At 42.1% G+C, this 25,507-nt stretch overlaps 1 protein-coding gene across 2 annotated transcripts in view; it reads right to left on the bottom strand.

Moving 5' to 3' along the window:
* The window catches only part of stat3 (signal transducer and activator of transcription 3 (acute-phase response factor)), a 37,187-nt gene extending 13,131 nt beyond the window's left edge, over nt 1-24,056 (bottom strand). Inside the window, exons 1-8 of one of the 2 annotated variants that reach the window (XM_056287450.1) lie at nt 23,815-24,056; nt 19,363-19,512; nt 12,149-12,392; nt 11,799-11,891; nt 11,610-11,691; nt 10,833-10,933; nt 8,425-8,576; nt 580-738 (exon numbers count right to left, since the gene is read on the bottom strand). In XM_056287450.1, coding sequence (XP_056143425.1) covers nt 580-738; nt 8,425-8,576; nt 10,833-10,933; nt 11,610-11,691; nt 11,799-11,891; nt 12,149-12,392; nt 19,363-19,490 — 959 coding nt within the window. In that variant the 5' untranslated portion in view covers nt 19,491-19,512; nt 23,815-24,056. The remainder of the gene's footprint in view (nt 1-579; nt 739-8,424; nt 8,577-10,832; nt 10,934-11,609; nt 11,692-11,798; nt 11,892-12,148; nt 12,393-19,362; nt 19,513-23,814) is intronic. The other variant, XM_056287452.1, reaches the window with a different exon arrangement.
* Between the last annotated feature and the right edge of the window lie 1,451 nt (nt 24,057-25,507).

The raw sequence follows: 25,507 nt of genomic DNA, 5'->3' as shown, positions 1-25,507 counted from the left end.
ACTACCTTGCATTTAGAAATCCGCAGATGACTGGTAGGCGGAGATCTCCAATTGTCTGGTATTGCAACACTAAGCCATGAGTGCAAGATGTGTTGAGGTTCAAGTATTGACAGCCAAGCAAGTCTGCACATACTAGGATTTGGCAAAATAAGGATGTGCCTTCACAAGGATGTGAAGACAATGATTTTAAGCAGACATAAAAAATTAAGAACATCTAGCATGATCTGTTAACCAAGAAGCATATACTGTACGTGGCAACAGTTATTGAAATGTTAAGATTGTAGTGACCTACTTGCAGGTTACATAATCACCATGTGGAACCAGAGACGGTCCCTTTAAGACAATAGGTTCAGGGGTTAGCAGGGGGGGATTTTGGGTAGACACGAGGCTGAGGTTTTCACATGGTGAACTGTTCACTTAAAGTTAGTTGGAGGAAATAAACGACCCCACGGCTGTGTGGTCAAAAGGAGAAGAGGTCTTGTCTCCTTTCTTACATCCTCCACAAGACATTAGTTTTGAAACTAAGTAAAGCAAAGTGTGTTTTTTTGGGATACACTGGGAGGGGGATTAATCACTGACCTTTTCATGAGATTTCTGAAGAGGTCCACAATCTTCTCCTCCAGGGCGGGCCGGTGCTGGATGATAGGATCCCCTTTGTAGGAAACCTTCTGTTGCAGCTCCTCTAGCTTCTTGATCTGCTGGCGGATCTGGAGCTGGGACTCAGCCAGGGATGTGATCCTGTTCAGGAGAGTTCATTCACTTTTCAGTCAAACATCTCAGAACATGGCCCATAATTATCAAGCGTGTGACCAGAGGTGTAAAAACCAGGTCCAGAAAGTAAATGTACAAACCGTGTATTTGCTCCAACCATGTTACTAAACCATCCCGCAGAGGTGTAAAAACCAAACCTGGTTTTTATACCTCTACGTGTGACACTATTTTATAAGTTTCGAGTCACAGTATTTGTAATTTTCTCTGCAGTGCAGTGTGTAGTGTGACTGCAAACACATATTTTGACTTTTGGGGATAGCCTTTGTCACCAAGCAATAGATTTCCAGGGGATATATGGTTGCCCTCAAACAAAAGCTTGACACTACTCTCACTGAGCCGTGTGCAGGCCCTCTTGCAATCACATTAATAATCAAATAGTTTGCACCCATCACAATTTGGGTAATTTTGTCGTGGAATTGTTTTTGAATCACAAATGCATGCAATGATCTTAATATGTGTTTCACTTATAGCACCAACAACTCCCAGAAATACAGCAACTTGTATGAAGACAGCTTGTTTCTGTGATTTGGGAAAATTAACAAAACTACATATTAGTGGAGGCCATTAGGTGGCAATCAGAATTTGACTTATAGTTCAGCTGATAGATGTTTGTGAAGCATCTAAATCAATCGTTATAGCACTGTTGCATTTTTCTTGTTGCCAAGAAGCATCAAGTTTAAAGACTTTTTGGTTGTACAAAGATGGCACAGGATCTACTTGTACATATTTTTGTTTTTTTTGTACATACCCAGTTCTTGCACTTTGACTTCTCTAAGTACTCTTATAAGTAATTCTATTTCACACTTGTGTGTTCAGTCAGCAAACCAAGGATTTCTGCAGCTGGCAGGCTCCCAGCTGTTTGGAGTGGATCACAACACTGAGCTCTCCAACAAAACAAATGGTGGAGGTATTTGTTTTTATATTAACATTGGTTGTTTTTAAGCTGTGACAGTCCCGTGTTAGCTCTGGCTTGGTCGGGCGTTTCCAACAGACACAATTGGCCATGGCTGCAGGTGGAAAGCTGGATGGTCACTACACTAGCGCTTCCTCTGGTTAGTTGGGGCACCTGCTCGGGGGGAGGGGGAACTGGGGGGAATAGCGTGAACCTCCCACGTGCTACATTCCCCCAGTGAAACTCCTCACTGTCAGGTGAAAAGAAGCGGCTGGCGACTCCACATGTATTGGAGGAGACGTGGTAGTCTGCAGCCCTCCCCGGCTCAGCAGAGGGGGTGGAGCAACAACCGGGATGGCTCGGAAGTGTAGGGTCACTGGCCGGGTACAATTGAGGAGAAAAATCCACACACACACACACACACACACACACTAAATAAATAAATGTGACAGTGGTTCTGGAGCACTGTTATCCTGTTCTGGAAACTTTTCTTCATCAACTGTAACCCCTTCTACTCGCCCTGCGAGTTCGCTTCATTCATGCTTGCCAATGTTTACATTCCACCGCAGGCGGACGTGCAGGAGGCACAGCACATGCTCACCGACCAGATCCTGTGTATGGAGCTGACAAACCCAGTTTCGTTATTGTCCTTGTCAATTTTAACAAAGGGAAAATCAGCCATGAACTACCTAAATACTGTCAGCTGATTAGATGCCCGACCAGGGAGAACACTTTAGATCACTGTTACACTACAACTAACAGTGGCTATGACTCCATCCACCAGCTCCAGACCACCAGCTCCTCCTCTGCCACTTCTGCAGGGACCGGGGCTTCTCCACAACTGCCCACCTTGGAGACCCCCTCCTCCCCTTCCCCAATGAGAACTCTCTCCATCCTGGAGAGGGACATTAACAGGCTGTTCAAGAGACAGAACCCCGCAAAGCTGCTGAACAAGATTCTGTCTCTCCTTCTACCCTGAAGCACTGTGCTGATTAGCTGTCTCCAGTGTTCACAGACATTTTTAACACCTCACTGGAGACATGTCACTTATCAGCTTTGCTTCAAGACCTCCAACATCACCCCCATCCCCAGAAAACACACAGGACTCAATGACTGCAGACCTGTCACCCTGACCTCTGTGGTAATGAAGTCTTTTCAGCGCCTTGTATTATACCACCTTAAAACCATCACCAACCCACTTCTGGACCCTCTGCAGTTCACCTACAGAGCCAACAGGTCTGTGGACGATGCAGTAAACATGGCGCTCCACTTCATCCTCCAGCACCTGGACTCTGCAGGAACCCATGCCAGGATCCTGTTTGTGGATTTCAGCTGCACCTTGAATACCATCATGTCAGATCTGCTGCAGGACATGCTTTCCCAATTGCACATGCCTGACTCCACCTGCAGGTGGATCACGACTTCCTATTCGACAGGAAGTAGCACGTGAAGCTGGGGATACACATCTCTTGACTCCTGGTTCATCAGCACGTGTTACCACTCAAGGCGAAACCAAGGCGTCACTGAGAATTTTAGGGTAGTTAGGACCAATTTCCTACTCTGAGAGACTTGATTATATATCTTTAGAGGATTGTATGCCTAAACACCTAAGACCTTGGCAGACAATGTCTGCAATGTGAAGATCCAAAAAGCTTCACGTCTCTTCAGTAACTGGTCGTGTCACTGGTCGTGGTCACCACCTCTAGGTGGCACCTTTACCTTCTCTACACCATAAAATCGTAAGGAAGAGATGTCACGCTTTGTATCATTAAAGTGCATTGCAACAGGATAAACACAAACCTTTCTGCGTATTGCAATCTGTGTTCACTGATGTGTTGCTTCAATTTTCAATTTTCTAGTGGTTTTACCTTCACACAATAAACCACAAGGACAATGCAACACATAAACCACTTGAGTGGAAGAGCAGGTGATCACACCTTTGTTAGGGAACCTTTTGCCTGTATGTAAACTTAATACTAAACTTAAATGTGTAAGGACTAAATGTGTAATCTTTAATTTATATGTAAATTATATTATATTATTTTAATAATTATATATCATTATATATAATACATAATAATTATACATTATTAGTATTATTATATTATATGTAAATTATAATTTCTATGTACATGTAAATGAAGGTGTAATTTAAATTTGTAAAGGACTAAAATGTGTAATCTTGGAAGTGTTGTTACATTGTGCATAGTTACCACGGTGGTAATTCCCATTGGGGAAAAGGCTGAGAAGTTTCTGAATGGGTTGTGCAAGTCTATACTTGTGTGCAACATTCACATGTATCAATAGGGTGGGCCATACTTTTTTGTAAATCAATTGAGAGGGGTGTTCAAATAACATATTTTGGTATGTAGAATACAATTCTGAAGAAACTCTTTAATTTGGATAACCCTAATGTACATCAAATTGCATTTGCTTATTATTAAAATTTTGATTATTTTGCTATTCTTCTGGAAGAAAGAAACTAAGTTGGGGAGCTTTTATTTTGAAGTTAGTGCTTTTATTTTGTTAACTTCTTATTGGGATGGCAGTTGTAGCCATATTGTTGCTGAAAGCTCAGAACAAGGATGAAATCAAGTTCTCATTTGAGTAATCTTGTTGGCACTGGGCAGGAGTTGTTGGTGTCTGGACTGCCAACTGTGAGGGATATCCTGAGGTATGGCATCTACTTGAGGGCGCAAAGTGAAGATGACAGGAGGCACTACCCAGTGGACCAGCTGGTGGGTGACATCTACCTTGGTCTGATTTGTCAGTGGAGCAAAGCTAATGCTCTTTTCAAGCCACCAGTTAACAATAAAAAGGTGACCATCATGTCCAAGCTCAAGGAGGTCTGGAATCAGGTAGTGAAGTTTTCTCTTGGGAAGGGCAAACTTGATGCCAAAGAAAGGTTCATTGTCAAGTTAGACAAGTTATTTGATATTTTGACTTGCAAGTGTCAGAATACCAGTTGTGGGGTGGGAGGTTGCGAGTGTGAAGCCTGTGTGATCCAAGCCCACATTTAACTGTTCCTGCAGCAGAGAGAAAAGGATTCCTGTGAAAGATCGTGCATACATCAAGGGACAGAGAGAGAAGGTTGGAAGTAAAGGACCCCACCAAATGGGAGGCCCTGATCTGCCAGAGCACAAGAGACAGGTGAGGACATTGGAAAGGTAGGGGATGGAAAAGAAGGCAGAGGAAAGGACAAAGAGCAAGGAGAAAAATGCTGCAGCAGCAGAGAAGGCAGCCAGGGAGGCTATTGAGAGGTTTTTGGCAAATGGTGATGAGGATCTGGAATTGGAGAGAAGTGGTGCTGAAGATGAGTTTGTCCCTGAAGTTGAGCTCTTCCCTGAAACTGACCCTGAACCTGCACCTTCGGCAAAGGTACAGAAAAACTATGATGAGATTCCATACATTGCCCTTGCTAGTGTAAGGTATGGCATAGGGCTGAGGCCAACTACAGCGATAGCAACTGCAGCTCTGACTGATGCAGGAATCATCACAGAAGACAACAGAAGTAAAGTGATTGATAACAGCAAGGTCAAGAGAGCACAGGAGAAGTTGATGAGAGAGCTGGGGGAAGAGTTTGAGGAGAAGTACAGGATGGAGGGGGGATCTCTTGCATCCTCTTTGATGGGCGGATTGACCTGACCAAGGTGATGATGGAAGCCGAGGGCAGTGACCAATCTTTCCCTGCAAAGATCAAGGACAAACACTATAGAGTTGCCAGTGAGCCTTGCAGCTACTATCTGTTCCACTTTACCCCAGAGAAAGCAACTAAAGAGGAGTCACATGCGGAGCAGTCTGCTAAGGTCCTGTTTGCCTGGCTGAAAGAGAGGGGTTTTGATAAGACCCTGTGGGCCATTGGCGGAGACTCAACAAATGTCAACACTGGTGTGAAAGCTGGAGTAATGCGTAAACTGGAGCTGCACCAGGGAAGAAAGCTGGTCTGGTTGGTGTGCAACCTGCACACTGGTGAACTTCCCCTGCACCATCTCATTGTTGACCTTGATGGTCCTACTCTGTCAGACAACAAATTAACCAGGCCAATAGGAAAGCTCCTTGATTCTGCTACAGACTTGGATATCAATCCAAACTTCACCCGGATCTGTGTTGGCCCTCCACTGATCAAGCTGCCTGACAAGGTCATTCAAGATCTCTCAACTGATCAACACTATGGCTATAAACTTGTCTGTGCAGTCAGGGATAGAGTGCTTCCTGCAAGGCTGGCTCTGTTGGAGACTGGACCAGTAAACCACAGCCGCAGGCTCACCACAGCAAACACACTTCTCAGGCTCTGGGTGTCAAAGCATGGACTAAAAGGAAAGAACCTGGAGAATATGCAATTCCATTTTGGAATTCATTATTGGAGTGTATTATCCATGTTGGTACAACATGAAAGTCGAGCACTCCTGGATTGAAGGGCCTTGGCACATCCTGTTTCAGCTGGACTGCCCCAAGTCCCAGAGGAAGGAGGTGCTGAACCTTGTGATGCCGACTGTGAGAAGATCTGCTTGGTATGACCAGAGTGAAGCCATCCTCCAAACACTGCTGTGCTCTGAGGTTCAGAAGGAGAGGATTGAGGGGTGGAGAGAATCCTGGCCATCAGGAGAGAGGGGGACCCAGACACACAGCTGGTGGACTCCTCTGTCAGGGCCAGAAGGACACCTGGCATCAATTGTGATGCTTCCAGCACTGGTGCCTTGATCAGCTGGTCAGAAGGTGTGTCAGAGCCACCTCTCACCTGCTCCCTAAGCACCTCGGAGGTGAAAGACTTCATCAATACCCCCATGGAGGTGCTCAACTGGCCTTGCCACACACAAAGAATTGAGAGAGTTGTTAAAATGGTGGCTGAGGCTTCTGCTAAGTACTTTTCACAGGAGAATGGAGGGATCAGGGCTCAGGAGACTAGCGGGAAGCTGATGTCCAAGAATGACTCAAAGCAGGACTTGTGCAACCTGGCAAAGTTCAAGAAGTCAGGAGATCGATCTTTGTAATTGTATCCAGTGATATTACATGCAGTTCACCTGTTAATAAATGTGGATTTGGCTTTGTCAATATAAACGATTTCCCTTTTATCTTTTAATATCTTATAAAGGGGTTCGAAAGGGTAAAACTGGCCATTTAGAAATACAAAATGATGTAGGTTAGCGTTATCCTATCCAAAAAATAAACTCATACTTGAGTTCCCCATAAAAAACACATAATTTAGATACCCCACACATCAGGATTTCCTTCAGATTCATGTTGGCACCTGAGTATGACCCGCCATAATGTACCAAGTAATTTCTCAATTTAAGTTAGCGTTTAAAAACAAAGAGGGGGGTATCCTGAAAGACAGCAGATAGTTCTGGATCTGACAGTAGAATGTGCCAGTGTAGTCTTCCAAAGGTCTTGATGAGTTGCTACTTAATGTGATGCTATGAGTACTCGTTTTGAATGGGATCAGCTAGGACAGAGTCCTATTCAATTGTTAATACATTTATAGATTTGTACACTAATGATGCATTTTCTTCTATTGCCCAGGTACTCAAGCCCTGTTTTGGATGATCTTTGCACATTGTCTTCCTCATCCCTAGGTCTGTGTACTTCAGGTAGCGTAGTGGTCTATTCTGTTGCCTATCAACACAGGGCTCACTGGTTTGAATCCGTGTGTTACCTCCAGCTTGGCCGGGCGTCCCTGCAGACACAACTGGCCGTGTCTGCAGGTGGGAAGCCGGATGTGGGTATGTGTCCTGGTCGCTGCACTAGCACCTCCTCTGGTCAATCGGGGCGCCTGTTCAGGGGGAATAGTGTGATCCTCCCACACGCTACGTCCCCCTGGCGAAACTCCTCACTATCAGGTGAAAAGAAGAGGCTGGCGACTCCACGTGTATCGGAGGAGGCATGTGGTAGTCTGTTGCCCTTCCCGGATCAGCAGAGGGGGTGGAGCAGCAACTGGGACAGCTCGGAAGAGTGGGGTTATTGGCCAGATACAATTGGGGAGAAGAAGGGCGACAAAATCAAAAATAAATAAATTCCTGTATTCTTGTAACCTATTGCCTAGCCTAAACAGTGAAATTATGATAGTGTTACCCTGAGATCTACCATTAACCTAATATTATTGTCATCATGGAAGAGATGATTTTGCATAAATTGATTTTAAGTTTTATAATTCAATGTTTGCATATAAATTGATGTAGTTGCTGTCCATTATAGATTGAGAAGTGTCCATCTTTGATGGTGAGATGTGCCTTCCGTGGGACTCATTGCTTCAGGCAATCAGTTCCACAGTTTGATGGTGGGGTGTGCCTTCATCACTCCCACAGTCTGCATACGCAGACTGTGGGACTGATTGCCTGACAGTTCATGGTCCCTGATTGGCCACACCTGAGGAGGTGTCGGCTATATCTGTCTGGGATGTTCGTTGTTCCTCTTGCTTTATTTGATGAATGTCTAAGGATTGAAACGTTGTATCTCTAATATTGCAAGTTAAAGGACAGTGTGCAGGAGTTCTCTCTTCTCTTGCCTATGCAATCACAATACTCAATCACAATAACCAGTCTTAATTATTGTGGGAATATAATTATTCGACTGCACTTTGCAAACTAACATTTCATCTTCCTCCTGGTACAGTGAATGATCAGAATGAAATGTATTAACATTACTGATATAGCAAGACACGACAAGGATCAATGTGTGATTTTATGATAGGATTACATGTACTTCATTCTGGAGTCCTCAGGGAAAGGATTTGCAATTCCCCAGTTCCCACAGCTTTGCATTACCATGTTTCCAGACGATCCAGGCAGATGTTGGGCGGCCCTCCAATACAAGCAATTTGCTGCCTCCTCTTCCAGTCAGCCAATTCCTCATCTGTAAGGTTCTTCTGAACAAAGTCCATGGCTGTCAGCAGGCCTCCCAATTCTGTGACAATTTGCTACAACAGAAGACCAATGCAAAATAAATAAAACATTGTTCAAAATCAAAGCTCTGCTCTGCCTTTTCTCATGCAGCTCAATCTGTCAGAAGCAATTTTAACACTATATAATACTTGACAGAATGAAACGTGAGGCTAATTTTAACATGAGAATGAAAACAAAAAGCAAAACTGCCATTCAACAGTAGAATATAGTCATTGTTTCCACTATATTCACCACCATTGCGTAATTATGAGCACCGTTGCTAAAATTTCACATGGTCATTAATATCAATGGGCTACTAATGCTGTGCGAGCACGATAACACCCTATGTTATCATGGAATTGTTTTGAGTCATCGGCTAGCGCATCAAATCCCAGAATCCTCCCTCTCTTCACCCCCCCCCTTTTCTCCCCAATTGTATTCGGCTAATTACTCCACTCTTCCGAGCCGTCCCGGTCGCTGCTCCACCCCCTCCACGATCCGAGGAGGGCTGCAAACTACCATATGTCTCCTCCAATACATGGGGAGTCGCCAGCCGCTTCTTTTCACCTGACAGTGAGGCACTTTGTCAGGGGGACGTAGTGCATGGAAGGATCACGCTATTCCCCCCCGTTCTCCGTCCCCCACCGAACATGCGCCCGGACCAACCAGAGGAGGTGCTACTGCAGCGACCAGGACACACACCCACATCTGGCTTCCCACCCGCAGACACGGCCAATTGTATCTGTAGGGACGCCCGATCAAGCCGGAGTAATATGGGGATTCAAACAGGTGATCCCTGTGTTGGTAGGCAACAGAATAGACCGCTACGCTACCCAGACACCCCCTCTCCTCATTCTTCGAAGGACTTCCGCGTGACCAATACTGTTACAAGAGCAGCGTCGCTCCTTTAAGGAATAGGGCAGTGCGTAATGTGTGTGTATTGCGAATGTATGGTTGAGTGCAAGTGTGAGACAGTGAGCAATGGCAGAGTGATGATGAATGTGAGCGGAGCAGAGGAAAAGGTAGCACTAAATTGTAAATCTGGCAATAAATGCACAGTATGTGTCAGTTACAGGGTTTTTCCTGCCATTATAAGGCTCAGGCACAGCACCCAAGCTGTTTTGGGCACCACCTAAGCCAAACCAATGTAAAAATCAATGTGGACAACATCAAAACTAACTAAATTACTTTTCCCCAGATCTAATGGTTGTAGTTGGTCTCCAGTGGATTTCTTTAGCAAGTTTTGTCTTTAAGCTGTTTGGGCGTTGCTTAGTTATTGTCTGTTCTAGCTTTCCCAACTTTTTGTACACAGATATGATAATAATAGTCGTACAAAATGATGTGAAATTGCATATTTTTTTATTGAAAAAACATTTTCTTGAGGGAGAACCTCCAATATGTGCACCTACGTCTTCCACAAACCTAGGGAAAATGCTGAAATTTTAAGTTATTCTGACATGTGAATACGGGCCGATGTCACATGTGTGTGGATATACGGCGCGAACAATAGCACTGCTGCAGAAAAAAAATTCTAGGGGGAACACTGCGAGTCCGACTGCCGTCCCAGGTACTTCCTGATAATGAAATAGAGCAAGGAAAAGTCCTTCACACTGACAAAGTTGATTTCCTCACGAATTTGTGGTTTGTTTCTGTTGAACATCAATGTCAATATCAGTCAACATTGACTATGTGACATTACGATGAAAATGATGTTCAATTTCAGCAAAACAGACAGAAAAAAAATCCAGCCTCGCCTTTCATCTATTCAATGTCATCCCTCCTTAGTACAGCGTACTCAAAAAAACTTAAAACACATGTAAAACCTTTAAGACTAAGACTCGAAGGCATCAATAAATATTATTCAAGGACTTTTGAGGATTTGAGTTAAAGAATGAAATCATTTCAAGACCTAATCCCAGGGAATCAGACATGGTCTTAGCATTTTGATCCAGAACAAAAACTCATTGTCTCTGCACTGCCTAAAACCTGCTCTGCTGTCCAGATCATACACTGTTCCCTTTCCATTGGCCAACTTCTCTGTAGTCTTCTATTTACTCATACTCCCGACTGCCCTCTCATATCATGCCATGTCATATCATGTCATCTTATGTCAGACAGCGCTCTCATGTCCACCCACACACAAGCATTCACACATGCGTGCCTCTATCAGAGCTTTTTACATGTTTACATGTAATGACTGTTTACATGTAATGATTGTTTTCTACAAAACAGTCTGCAACATTCTGTTTAGGGCCCTACCGATGTAATGAATCAGAATACAAAGGGCTTACCCTCCTCAGCCCATCCAAGGCACTCAGCATCTGTTCCAGTTGAGCCATCTTCTGTCTTGTGGCAGCTGCCTGGCTATTGCCATTAAGATCCTGCGACAGTTCTAAACAAAAGCAGTTGAATGACTTATTGATTAGAATGACTTATTGATTAAACTTTTCTTTAAAAAAAAGGTGAATAGGTGTCATTGACGCCTTATAACCTCTCTTTTCAACACACACTTTTTTTTGGATTTCCTTCCCCCCTTTTTCTCCGGTTACACCTGGTCAATCACCCTGCTCTATGAGCCGTCCTGGTCGCTACTCCAGCCCCTCTGCCAATCCGGGGAGGCCTGCAGACTACCACATGTCTCCTCCGATACATGTGGAGTTGCCAGCCGCTTCTTTTCACCTGACAGTGAGGAGTTTCGCCAGGGAATGTAGCGCGTGGGAGGATCACGCTATTCCCCCTAGTTCTCCTTCCCCCCTGAACAGATGCCCAGACCGACCAGAGGAGGTGCTAGAGCAGAGACCAGGACACATACCCACATCCAGCTTCCTACCCGCAGACATGGCCAATTGTGTCTGTAGGAACGCCCGACCAAGCTGGAGGCAACGCGGGGATTCGAACTGGCAATCCCGTGTTGGTAGGCGACGGAATAGACCGCCACGCTACTCGGATGCCCTTCGACACATACATTTTTATATATATATCAACAAAGAAAGGGGTAGAATATTTTCAACGGATCTAATAATGCCAACAACACTTAAAACTAAAAGAACATGACTTCAAATTCATACCTCCTTGGCTTTTTAATGTCTTATAGTTGAAATCAAAGTCATCCTGTAGGTTCTCAAGCATTTTCATCTTCTGTTCCATGTCCTGAGGAAGGATACACAGTGCTTCACATATTTATGTCTAGACACACATTTGAACCGGGTGTTCTTCGTATCACATGCCTGCTAAGCCACAGTGTCATGCAAGCTCACCTGCACCCTTTTCCTTATATCCTGAAGGTTATGCTCCAGGATCTGCTGCTTCTCCGTCACCACCGTCCCAGAGGGATGAGCTGCTTGACCATCCTACAGAGGAATGATGTACATGCTTAAGACTTAGCTGACAAATTGCATCATTTATTAATGGCTGAAGTTATTTGCCAAAAGCTAGGATGAACTGGTTTGAAAGTTACATCTTTTGCACAATAAAAAAGCTGGGTCACATGTAATCTGTGGACCACAGTGTATTCATGATAAATTGTCCAACGATGAGGATGTTGTAATTGTTATTTCTTTGCTGTAATAGCTCAAATACATTCGGTGAGCATGGGTAATCGCCCTACCTGTGCCGCTGTGGTGGCAGTCTGCAGCAGCCTTTGCTCCTCCCATAGGCAGCGAGCGACGATACGAGCAATGTCCATGGGCTTTTCCAGGTACTTGCTCTGCAGGTGTTGCTTAATCCTGCGCAGGTTGTGCTGGTAGAGAACGTTGTTCTCCTGCAGGAAGCGACTGTACTGCTGGTCTATTTCCCCCAGGAGGTTGTGGAACACCAGTGTGGCATGCGACTCCTTGTTGGCGGCGTAGGCCCTAAAAAAGAAAATGGAAATTGAGAACACTAGTCGAACTCAACTGATGGTTTAAGTTCAAGTTATTTGACAGCCAAGTCACATAATGCGAATTTGTCTTGGTGTGATGCTAAACAACAAGACATACAGACCTAAAGTGTTTTAAATCAGAAAAAAAAAGAAAATTTGACATTGTCTGTAAAAATGTAACTAAACTTAGCATAAAAGGTAAGGAAATTTGTGTTTGGTAGATTATATCTTTGTTGTAACAATGCTTCTTGGTAATAAATCTTATATCAGGCACCTGATTGTCAGCACCTGGGGTACCAGAAGCTCAAAACAAGAGTCAACAGCAACAGCAAAATAAGCTGTCTGGCACTGGCGGAGAAGATTTGGCAAATTTTTCATGGGCGCAACCCACATACTCAGCTCTGCTGCTCATCCCACAAATGCATGTTGCTTACAAATGTGGCACCATTTAAAAGGGAAATAAACAGGCTTTCCAACGATATAAGATTTATTGCCAATAAGCATTGTTACAACAAAGAAATAATCTACCAAACACAAATTTCCTTACTTTTTGTGCGTAGTATATGTACGAGGGATGCTGTGATCTGATACGAGAGATCAATATCGACACTGATCCAGCCTTATAATAATTGATCAGGATTGGCTAAATTATGGCCAATCATATTTCTATCCTTTGTTGATCTTACCCACTTGGGCTCCATCTATGCAAGCTTTCTCATGGGGTTTTTCCTCAACCAAGTCGAGGGTCAAAGGATATAAGGCAGGGGTGGGCAATCTTATCCAGAAGAGCTGGTGAGGGTGAAGGTTTTTGTTCTAACCAAGCAATTACACACCTGTGTCTCCTGATTAAGTTCCTCAGCAATGACTACTGGTTGATTAGTGGGATCAAGTGTGTAACTGCTTGGTTGGAACAAATACTTGCACCCACACTGGCCCTTTCTGGCTAAGATTACCCACCCCTGAAAGGCATGTTGTATATTGCACTGATTGTAAAGCCCTTTGGGAATACTTTGTGATTATGGGCCATACAAATAAACTTGACTTGTCATATGTGTCATAATGCCCCTCGGTGTTCCATCTAGGTGTCACACACCGAAATGATCTTAACTTTGCAGTTGAGTAACGTGTTTTAAAAAGTAATCAAAAAGAAGCAGCTAAAATGTCTGCAGTGTGGAACTACTTCAAACTGGAAGATGAAAGCAGTCCAGCAGCCAGTTATAATGTCTTCACTGCCAGTGTTTCACAAGTAAGTAGTAAAAGAGCTAATTTTAACAAGTAATATGACAAGGCACTTAAAAAGAAATCATTTGAAGAAATACAATGAGTTTTCTCAGTGTCCTTCCTTTGTGGTCAGTATATATTTAACTTTGTTAAAAGAAACACTCAACAGTAGGGAAAGTGCTCAACAAATAAGGAGCAAAATAATCCACTGAGTCAAGTAAAGTCTTTAATGGACAGTACAAGCCTGTTTCATGCCATAAGCAATCATCAGCTGTCAATAAAGCTACACAGGAAACAACATATTAACTGCCTTGTCATGCACATCATGTGCACAATGTCCAATAGAGAAGGGGGCAGTGCCTACATTCAAAAATTAAAAAATGTGATCGCTAACCGTCCAGAAAGGGGGGGGGTTGCATACAACATTAATGGTATTTTTCTACTGGCGTTATTTATTTATACTTACAAAATAGGTGCTTATATCTATGTCTGCAACTGCAATTCATTCCTGTTATTCAGTGTGGACACATTTCTGGTTTGTAAATGATAAAATATTTTTCAGCTAGACATAGATAGCACATTTTACTACTGGTTAAATATGCTTTGTTTTTTGAGAGGACTTTCCAGGTGGTTGAATAATAAATGTCTCTGTCCACCAATGACCAAATATAACAGCTTAAAGATGTTACATTTTTGAAATTGTTGTTTTTAAAGCTACACGTGTGCATTAAACCTCTTTTTGAATGTTCCCTCTGTTAGACCAACATATGTCTCTACTTTGCCGTTGTCATCTCTCGTCATCGTAGCTTGGTATATAGCTCCTTTCATCTGGCATTTTCTTTCGAGGGGGCATGAGTCGTTCACATGGCAGTTGCAGTTGGGGATGTCCATTTGTGATGAAGGTGTCATTGATTTGTTCATGATTGTGTTGTGGGACGATATTATTTGTTGAATGTGAGGCATGCAGCTGTAACTAATTTTGATGGTGTTCTTATTGAATAGCTTTCTTCCTCAGTTGGTGGTCCGGGGTGGAGCACTTATCCAAAAGTTCAAAAAACTGCTTACCGATGTTTGTGGCCACGGTATCACTGTAGGCTGGGTTGTGCCAGGTGATGTTTCGTCTTCTGCTATATTTGTTGATTTGCTGGCAGTCAGTATTTAATGGTGGGTTGTACTTGAGCTTAAAATTGTAGCAGCTCTTTTGTAACGCATCTTGGTATGGGGGTGTAGCTTCATTGAAGATGGACTCATTAGATGATAATTTTGAGAGTCTTCTATTAATGCTTTCTGGAATGTTCTTCAAGATGGAGGGTGGGTCGTTGCTTTCTATATGAACATACTGCCGCGTGTTGTTGGGCTTAATGTACGGCTTGTATGTACCATTCCTAAGGTCCATGGAGATGTCCAGAAAGTCAAGTTGTTTTTTGTTTGCTTCAATAGTGATTTTTAGCCCATTGTTTGAGAATATTTTGCATACAGATTTCTTAATTTGCTCAACCTCTCTTGATGTTCTCCACAAATTGCTAGCCCATCATCCCTATAGAGTCCGACATTAATGTCTAGGTCTTGTAATTGAGATAACAAATATATGCCAATTAGTTCACACGTTTCCACCCCGTCGAAGCTGCCCATGGTAAAAATTTGCTATTACCTTTTTCTGCCATGGGTTTTCATTGTGGTACAAAAGTGATTCCTTCGGCTGGTATATAATGCCTCTGTCTCGCTCGGATATCACTGTGTTTTGCAGCAAAATCAATGGCTTTGGATAATAACTTTTTGCTTATGGAGGGGTAGAACTCACAGATATCAAAACATAGCAGAACAAGCTTGTTTTGTGCGTCACGCACTCATCAGCTGCAAATGTGGTTAAACATCTAATATAACTGATAGCAAAACATAAATTTGCAGGTCTTCTTGTCATCTATATGTTCTTAAACCATTCTAATACTTGGTTTGTGTTTTTCCATTGGTTTAAGGGGACTTTTTTCAAGATTTGATCATTCATGTTTTCGATGATTTTTGTACTTATCTTTCTGATTTCCGGTTTTGTGGGGTTGATTAGTCTGCATGTTGGCTTGTTTAAAAATTTCGGTTTGTGGTCCTTCAGGGAGATAAAGGCTTGGTTCTGGGGTTCCGGGCAGTGACATCAATGTGGTTGTCTAACTTTGGGTACGAGACAATTTTTTTTTTTTTTTGTCTTTCATCATTACTTCTCTTTTGGCGATCACCGCAGCCCTCTTGTATGATTTTGTGACGTTATTTTCTAGGAGGGCGCCATATTGCTCGAGTTTTAATTTGTAAAAGTTAATGGTTTTGTCGGCTGCAATGAGGAGCATATATAATCTTCTTTTATCTTTTTTGAATCGTTGTGCAATTTCTTCTGGAATGTTTTAGTTGGTAGTTTAAATGTGAAGTTTTTAATAATTTCGAGCACGCCATCTTCAAAGGGTTTCAGTTTGGGGACGGACGGGGGTGATTTGGTAGATTTGAATCCGTAATTCTCTTGTCAATTAGTTTATCGTCCAGATTTAGAAAGAAGAAAACTCTCTATCTAACCGCTCTTATGAACTTCTCGGTTTTTGAAACAAGGCACTTCAGGTAGTCTCTCTGCGTCAGTGATGGTATGTTCTTCGTCAAGTAGCTGAAATTTACTTGTTCCATGTTAGTTTCAAAAGTGCTCAACCAGATGAGAAGCAAAAAAATATATATATATAAAAAATGTAACAGGAAACTGCTCATGTACTGGGGTGTTGCATTTTGTGTGCTGGTACAGGCCTAAGTGAATGTGTACCCACCTCACACCTTCTCACCCCTTTCTCTCTAGATAGTAGACAGAATTGGTAGAATGGTGAACTGGAACAACAACAAATTTATGTGAAGTTAACCCAACTGTTAGCTTCCAGGAAAAAAAAACAACAACGAAAAAGAAACCTTCACTGTGTCTCTGAACACCTTGATACAGTATAAACTCAAATTAATAAAGGCACTCTTTTCTCACACTGGTGGAGTTTCTTTTAAGGGTCCTGGGACAATGAAATAACCTTATTCATATTTCGAGTATGAACTTCCTTCCTAAACTGCTTTACTCTGCTATTGAGAAAAAAGGTGAAGGCAGCTTAAGGCTGTGCTTCCAGAATGTAACCCTAATACCCTGGTGCCTCATGTATCAACCGTTACCATGGGCAAATTTGTGCATACACACCCACAGAATTTTTTAGCCCTCAAGTTTGTCTGACAGTCAGCAGCAAATCATGATGGTTATTTATAATTCTTCCCTCCTTGTCTACCTCTTGCAATGAGCAATCACCCAGGCCTGCAAAGACATCAGTGTTAGCCGATCGGTGTCTAAATTCAGGGGTTACCCAGGTTCTACACTGGTCTCTGAGACAAACTTCAGGGCTAAAAAATTCCATGGGGGTGTATGCACAAATTTGCCCATAGTAACGACTGATACATGAGGCCCCTGGTCCCTGAAAACGAGACCTTGAATGGGGAGAAATCCCACATTAAAAAGGCCCTGGTTAAGTGTGGTTATCCTAACTGGGCATCTGCCAAAGCCAGGAAGATGCCCAAACAGTGCACCAGCTGACCAAAGAGAGGAGAAGGACAATAGCTTTCTAAGCATAAACCAATGGTGACTCCATATGTGGTGGGAGTGTTGGAAAAGTTTAGACGCATATTTTCTAAACGCCATGTCTCAGTTGCTTTCAAACCTCAAAACACCCTGCACCAGAAGTTGGTCCACTCCGAGGATCGGGTCCCCTGGCACAAACAAAGCAATATAGTGTACGCTGTTAAGTGCCAGGAGGATTGCAGTGACTTATACATTGGGGAAATCAAACAGACAGTGGCCAAGAGGATGGCACAACACAGACGAGCAAACACGTCAGGCCAGTATGAGGATGTGCACATCCTTGATAGGGAGGAACGCTGGTTTGAACGGGGAGTCAAAGAGGCCAACTATGTGAAGAGGGAACAACCATCCCTGAACCGAGGGGGTGCCTAAGAGTACATATGTCACCATCTTACAATGCTGTGAATGCAAACATTCCCCAATCCTCTGTGAATAGTACACATGGACATTGTAACTCTAGTTAATGGTCATGGCATTATGCATATGCAACCAATCGTTGTTTTCAGTCATTATGCATCTGAATTGTTTATAAGGCAGTCAGAGAATAAGTGAAGAGGTCACTTAGATGAATGATGAAACGTTTATCCCAATAAACGTTGTGTCCAGATGAACTGATTCAACTTTCTGTGATTTCCTTACCTGGATTATTGAGCATGCATAAAGACATGTTTTAGTGTAGCTTCTGAGATGATTTCCAGCTGTGACTGATTAATCCTACTCTTGAAATTTTATTTTCATAGCGGAGTTTTAAAATTGGTGACTATGTCACTTAAGTGTGGCGGCAAGGTGGATAAGATGAATTATTTTTGGTTCATCCAGTCAGTGTTCTTCCAGTTCTCCTGTGCTGCGATCAGCAGTGAATGATTTGCTGGCTTGTGAAATATGATCAACTCATTTTCTTTCAAGACTCATACCTGAATACATAATGTTTTGGTTTTGACACTGTCAGTGCCCGATCTGACTCAACCGTATGTGTAATAAGACGCACATGCACACAGTTTACTCAGATGGGGCAGCACCAGAGAGCAGTGTTGCTAGAGCTAGAGAGTGAATGAAGAGAGGGAGCGGCGATAGCGAGAACAAACGTTTTTCCAAAGGTTTTGAATCATCGCAACCATGAGAGATTCTTCATCATGCAGTCATTACTGTGCACCAAAAACTTTAGGCTGATAGGTCCAGTAGTTTGCAAGATTAGCCACGGACAGACACACACTCACACACGTTACCAAATGCATAATCCCCTCGAAGCTACTGCCTGGCAGAGATAATAACCATTAACATTGCAGTTTTGAAAGCAGTTCAGTGGATTGTTTGTGAAGTACGAGTACAGATGCACCCGATATCAATAATGGTACTGGATACCAGAAACAGTATCAGCACATTACATTTTAGCTGACACCAGGCTATATTGGAGTATCGGTATCAGATATTTTACCCAAGACTGAAATCCAATATCAAAAGCAATAATTAAGATGCCATAAATAAAAGCAAAATGGCTTGATTTACTGTATTTTTGACATGTAGAAACCTGTATTTCTTTAATAGTGAAAAAGAATGATTCTTTCTCAATTACATTGCCCATTGAACCCAAAGTAATGGTAATATTATGTGTTTTTACATTACATCACCTCTCATGGTGGCATTGCACGTGAAGAAACTGAAAAAGCACAGGAAACATCTGGCTCTATCCAGAATACCCAAAAATGTAACCCTAAACTTGTTCATTTTCAATTCAAGTCAAAGTGAAAGAAGTTAGAAGAAGCTGGGTTCCCCAATAGTAAAATGTTAACAATGCGAATTTAGAATATTTACCCAGCCCATGTGGTGGTGTCACAAGATTTTTGATGTTATGAGGAAGAGGGCAGTCAGGAAAACTAAAATAGTTTGTCGGTCACGGTAAGTGACTCACTACCAGGAAATTTCAATGAGCAATCTGTCAAGTTGACACTTATACAACGATCCCACCTTAGCGAACTGATAAGAACATCAGCATATAGCTAAAAGTCTACGTGCTTACCAAGCAAAGTCTCTTTGTTTGACATAGACACATCACTAAATTTAGACAAGTTACTAAATTTGCCACCATTAAATTATTTAAGACACCTACCAGTCCTGGCTCTCAATCCAGGGGGCAAGGAACTGTCGGAGCTCCATGGGGAAGCTGTCACTGTAGAGGTGGTAGAGCTGCTCCAGATACCTGGTCTCCAGCTGCTGTAACTGGTTCCACTGCGCCATTCTGACTTGTGGCTCAACAACTCTACGCAGACAAGAGAGAGAGAGGTACAAAGGCACAACTCAATAATAATAATAATAAATAAAAAAAAACATCAAACACAGACCTACATGTGTTACTATAAGAGCTATTACACTAAACAAAACAGAAAGAAAAACCTGCTTGGCTTTATCTGCTTTTACAGGAAACTTTAAAAAGCCACCGAGAGCATGATGACATGCTGTTTTGATGGGAGCCTGCTTCTATTAACATGGTTACTTCCTGTTCAGCAAAACACACCACCGCCACTGAAAAATGCAGGCTGTCACTCCAATACAGATTTAATTTGATGGTCTTTGGCAAAAACAAGGAAGGGAAGCATACCTTTTTCCTGGCAGCTGGTATTCAAAAGCTGAGCTAGGTATGGATTTGAATTAGAAGAAAACTATTGCATTTACCTAGTACCAAAATGTGTGCTCATCTTAATTCATTGAGTTTTTTGTTTTTCCCGAGGGACAATTTTTGTCTCTCACCCACTTTCCCTGATAACAGAACCTGCAAGCCATCTCATCTTTACACCATTCCTTATGGGGCTCTGTCCTTTACTCCAGCAAGCCTCATAGATACTGAGTGAACCTTACAGAGGTAGAGGAGTAAAATATTTCAACTGAGAAATTTCAAAGTCAAGAAGCCCTCCACCCCCTCCCTGGCCTTCTTGTGATACACAAAGGCCTCAACTCCCAACACCACAGTAGCGTTGCCCAATACTTAAAGACATTCCACAAAAGGCCTTGTTCCTTGGAAATCTTCCAGCACACATGCTCACAACAGTTATGCAAAAGGTCCTGTCAAAGCTGTTCTTTCACAGATACAATGCAAAACAAAAAAAAACAAAAAACAACAACCTTAAATGTACACGTTTTAGCAGCACTTGAGATAATGCCTGATTATTTGAGCCTGTGCTGAATCCAGGCCCACATCTATTATGTTTTAGGCACAATCATGCTGGACTTGATCAGTTAATTCATCACTTTGTACTTTTACAATACAACCAGCATCATTCACAAACTCCGACAGCAATCTGAAATCACCAAATAGCCTAATTGCAATTACTTCAGAGGCAAATGGCATTACTTTGATCCATTGTCAGTCAAAAGCATCCAGTTAGTGAGCCATAAAAACAACATATTCTCATTAAAATCAGGGAGAAGCTGCAAGTAGTAGTAGTAGTAGTAGTAGTAGTAGTAGTAGTAGTTTCTCATTAAAATCAGACATGTTTAGGGGTTTTGTAGGGACCTGACAGGGAAAACCCAGATGCTCTTACAAACCTGACACGATTCTCATCTGACACTATATTCCTCTTTCAATACCATCTGAAAGTACACTCAACTCGAAATTTCTGTGCATGTGAGAAAGATGAGAAATCTCCACACAGCAGCTGATTCATCATATGTGTGTGCACCATTCTCTTTGAGTTTTGATTGTTATAGTTAATTGTCCTTTCTATTTTGGCCTAAATTCAATTTGCTGACGATAAGTCAGTATAACCAAAAATAAATATAGATGCTCTAAAAACTTCTTACAATAGTATTAATCAGCATTTATACCACAGACTTTCAGCTTCTTGACTAACTGATGAGTAATAGAAACTGATAAGCACATCTCACCTGTGAATCTTTCCTGAAGAATTTTACCCTTATAAAGTAATTGATTCCTGCCATCATCATCAAAAAATCCAATGACCAACTAACTGATCTAAAACCAGCCTATATTGGCAGGTTGCTTCTGGTCAACTGGGCTGCAATTAAACCAGAACAATATACTATTTAAAAATAGACATCACAATTTGTGCAATGGACACATTGCAAAGGGTGCAATGTAAGGCAAATTGGGCCCATCAGTCAGGTAAGGCTTACACACTTATTACTTGATAGAAAATGAAAACTAGCTTCTTTATGACTATTTTTTAAGAGAAATATCCTGGCACACCTGAGAAATAATATGATTTAGTCTGATTTCATGACTGCTTGGACAGCTGCCATACAGCCCCCTCTAAAATCACCTTAGGGTGATAAATGCATTGCAAATGGAGGCTTGAAAGTTAAGAGCTGCACATCTGGTGAAACTGGTATATCTGCAAAAAAAAAAAAGAAAAGAAAAAAGTAATATTTATTTATTCATTATCCAAACTGCTTATCAGGGTCGCGGGGATGCTGGAGCCTATCCCAGCAGTCATTGGGCGGCAGGCGGGGAAACACCCTGGACAGGCCGCCAGACCATCACAGTGCATATAGTAATATTTAATTTCTTTTTACCAATATTTTGCCAAAACTGCTCAAACTCTGCAGCACAGGTTTAGGAAAAGGTTTGCCCCATTATCTGTCAGACATAAAACTTTGACTTCCGATTTCGAAGACAGAGGAACGTTTCTGGCAACACAAACTTCAGCATTATACCTGTTTGTCCTTTAACTACTGAAAGATAAACAAATCTTACGGTATCCCAGAAAATGTCCTCTTCGACAAAAAGAAAATAACAATGGCTCTTTTTCTTCTTTTTTTTAACTTTATGGACTTTTCAACAACACAAATGGGGTATGGCAAGCCCTAGCTTTTGCTGGGTCAGATAAATAAAAATAAGAAGGTAGGCAACACAACAGTCAGTACAGACTATTCAGTTATCATATATGGTTATTACATAAGCTGACATTTTGGTCATTTAGACAAACTAAGAAACTAAAGCTGTGGCTAGTAATACACTACCATAGGACATCAATAATACAAAAGAATGGCGATGTAAAAAAGAAAGCAACAACGATTACAATTCCTAAAATAAGTGACGGTCGGATTTGAAACCCACTTCAGATTTTATTAGTGCAAGAGAGGCTGTCATAGAAATCAAAATAAAGAGTGTCGGAACGGAGCAACACCCTGTCAGACCTGTCAGCCTCAAGTTTTGTTTTTCATTCTTTATTGAACACATTTTCACATACAACGGTATAAGGACATAGACAACAGAAAACAAAAATAAAAAGGAGACAAAAATAAACAAAAAAAGGTTACATTTTACAATGCCAGATTTTGTTATATGCAGCATATAGCATATTAAATTCACCTAGTAATTTAAAGGTATTAATAGCTTTTTTGTTTTTTTTTAAGATTAAATAAAATGGTGTGATATTGTTTAAATTCATTAATAAAGTGCAGGAAATTTGGACTCGTTCCTGACCATTTTGTCTTGTGAATTTCCAATCTTACCTTTACTAAAACATGGCATTACATCAAAAATATCTATTTCAACACTCATGTTAAGTCTCTTTTTTTAGAAAGTTGGCTAAATCAATCCAGAACATTCTTGTATGTATACACTGCAAGAATAGATGGGTAATACTCTCTTTTTCTAGTCCAGAAAAATCACACTTATAATCAATATCTAGTTTGAATCTTTCTAACACAAGTTTTACCAGATAAATTCTATGCAATATCTTGAAAAACACTTCCTTAAACTTGTTATTGATTGAATATTTATCACAAATTGCCCATGCTTTCTTCCACTGTATATCATTAAATAATGAGGACAAAAAACATCTAGAAGATGGGACAGCGACACCACTAAGCGTGTTCCTAGTATTTTTGTTAGAGCACTTCTTTTACAATATATTGGTTTCACCAATATAAATATTTCCCCACACAACCTTCAAAATGAAAAGGTACGTTAGCCTCCAGCTGGGCTACAGATGGGCGTGACTGACGAGCCACATCACAACATGCATTACTGCTTCCCAGTCAACGTCCCAGTCAGGTTAGCGATGACATTAACAGACATTGAGGGAAAGGTTTGAGTTGTCAGGCTACTTAAGTCAAGTCAAGTCAATTTGACCTGTATAGCCCCAATACCACAGATTAAAAATTTTCCTCAAGGGGCTTTACAGCAACACAAGATCCTGTCCTTAGTAAAGTGTGCTGGACCAATGCGAATCACCCAAAACACAACTACGTCGGGCTAACGTACGATTGAGTAGATCGTCTTCGGCACTAGCGATATGGGTTGTAAGGGGAAACACGTTGCCAGTAGGGAAACCCGTAACATGGCCCATCAGCATAACTCTTAGAAAAAAAGTTACGCTTGAATCAACTATGTCGCAATGGCGAACAGTAATTGCTGACACACTGATGCAAACACCACTAATGTCAAACGATCTACGAGTAGCTAAAGTATGCATTTGAATAGCGCAGCTCGCCAAAAAGCGACGCTGGTGATAAACAAGCCCACCCGGAGCCTGGCTGCAACGGAACATAACGCGTCTAATAATGGCAGTGATATGAAACACAACTTTATAGCCCTTACCTGGCTCGCCGTCTTCTCTTGGGAAAAGTTTGAGAGAAAAAAATATAACTGTCGATACGAGTTAGATATCGACAAAGCTCCTTACACACTTTACTTCAAGCGGATGTGACAACGCCAACCTAGAAATGATAAAAAGACAGCTTTTCACGCAGCGTCAACACGAACGCTTCCTCTCGGCTGCAGTCTTCTTTTTTCTTTTTTCCCCTCAACCCACCTCTGTCGCTCCTCTCACCCCAGCCAGACACAGTCCGCGAATTTAATGATTGACAAGTAGAGAAGGCAATAGAAATTAAGAATTAGTCTGCTGTCCATTCGTGGCCTTGTATTTTGCCACGGGAGGCGGGACAGAAAGCTGGCAGGAGGCTGAGCGTGTTATGTTTATTGCCGTCGCAGTCGTGCTGTTCCGCGTCGACTCACCCCTTCTGCTACAGCCGTAGAACACATCATGGCCGTCACTGTCTATAGAGGGAGGACGGATTAGTTGATAGAAGAGCTAAACTGGAAGTCATCTGAATTACCGGCAGTAACTACGTCATCAAGAGTTTAACAAGACCGAACGCACATTCTGTTAACCATTTAAATGAATCGATGAAATGAACTAATGATTAAAAAAAAAAGAAATTCTCGCAGTAAGTTGAATCAGTTCATCTGGACACCAAGTTTAGTGGGAAAAACGTTTCATCGCTCGTCTAAAGGCTTCGTCAGTCTTAGCTGACTTGCAGGTATCCCCAACCTAAGCAGCGTAATGACCGAAACCGGCGATCTAACACAGGTTTCATGCGCAAATGCAGTGACCATTAATTAGTTACAATGGCCACGTTTACTATTCACAGAGGACTGGGGAATCGCTGCAATCACAGCGTTGACAGATGTATGTGACAGATGTGCCCTTAGCCCCCCCTCCTCGGTTCAGGATGGTCGCGCCCTCTTCCTTATAGACGGCTTTTGATTTTAATTGCCTTACCTGTATTATTGAGCATGCATCAAGACACTTAATAAAAATATACACTTTATCAACCGCTTCCTATAATGACCTTTTTCCAGCTGCCCTCCAAACTAAGCAATATAATCAAAATAGGAGAATTTTTGCATTTGCATTCGAATTCTAAAATATCCCCCCAAGACTGTCGTTCATCATGACAGCTTTACCAATGAAGTGTCCATCAAGTTGGTTCAAGGAGTTAACATCTTTGTTCTCATCCTTTTTGTGTTGTAATAGGAAACCTGAAATAAGCCTGAAGAAACTTTCAATGCCGAGACCCAAGGGTGGTCTGGCTGTGCCAGACATTTATGAATATTATTTATCTTATAATGCCAAACCCAGCAACTGAGGATGCACAAGCCAGTGCATCCTTAGTGCCAGTCCCAAGCCCGGACAAATGGGGAGGGTTGCGTCAGGAAGGGCATCCAGTGTAAAATCTCTGCCAAATCAAATATGCGGATCATAAATAAGACTTACATACCGGATCGGTCGAGGCCCGGGTTACCAACGACCGCCACCGGTACTGTTAACCAGCAGGGTGTCGGTGGAAACTATGCTACTATTGGGCGAAGGAGAATGAGAGGGGGAAAGCATGTCCAGAGGCAGCTAGAGAGGAGGAAGGGTAGGCATGTGGAGGTGAGAGTTGGAACTTTGAATGTTGGCACTATGACTGGTAAAGGGAGAGAGCTGGCTGACATGATGGAAAGAAGA

Source organism: Lampris incognitus, chromosome 10 (assembly GCF_029633865.1).
Source record: "Lampris incognitus isolate fLamInc1 chromosome 10, fLamInc1.hap2, whole genome shotgun sequence".
Taxonomy (NCBI): Eukaryota; Metazoa; Chordata; class Actinopteri; order Lampriformes; family Lampridae; genus Lampris; species Lampris incognitus.
The sequence above is the reverse complement of the archived record's forward strand: the minus strand, read 5'-3'. Positions and strand labels throughout refer to the sequence as shown.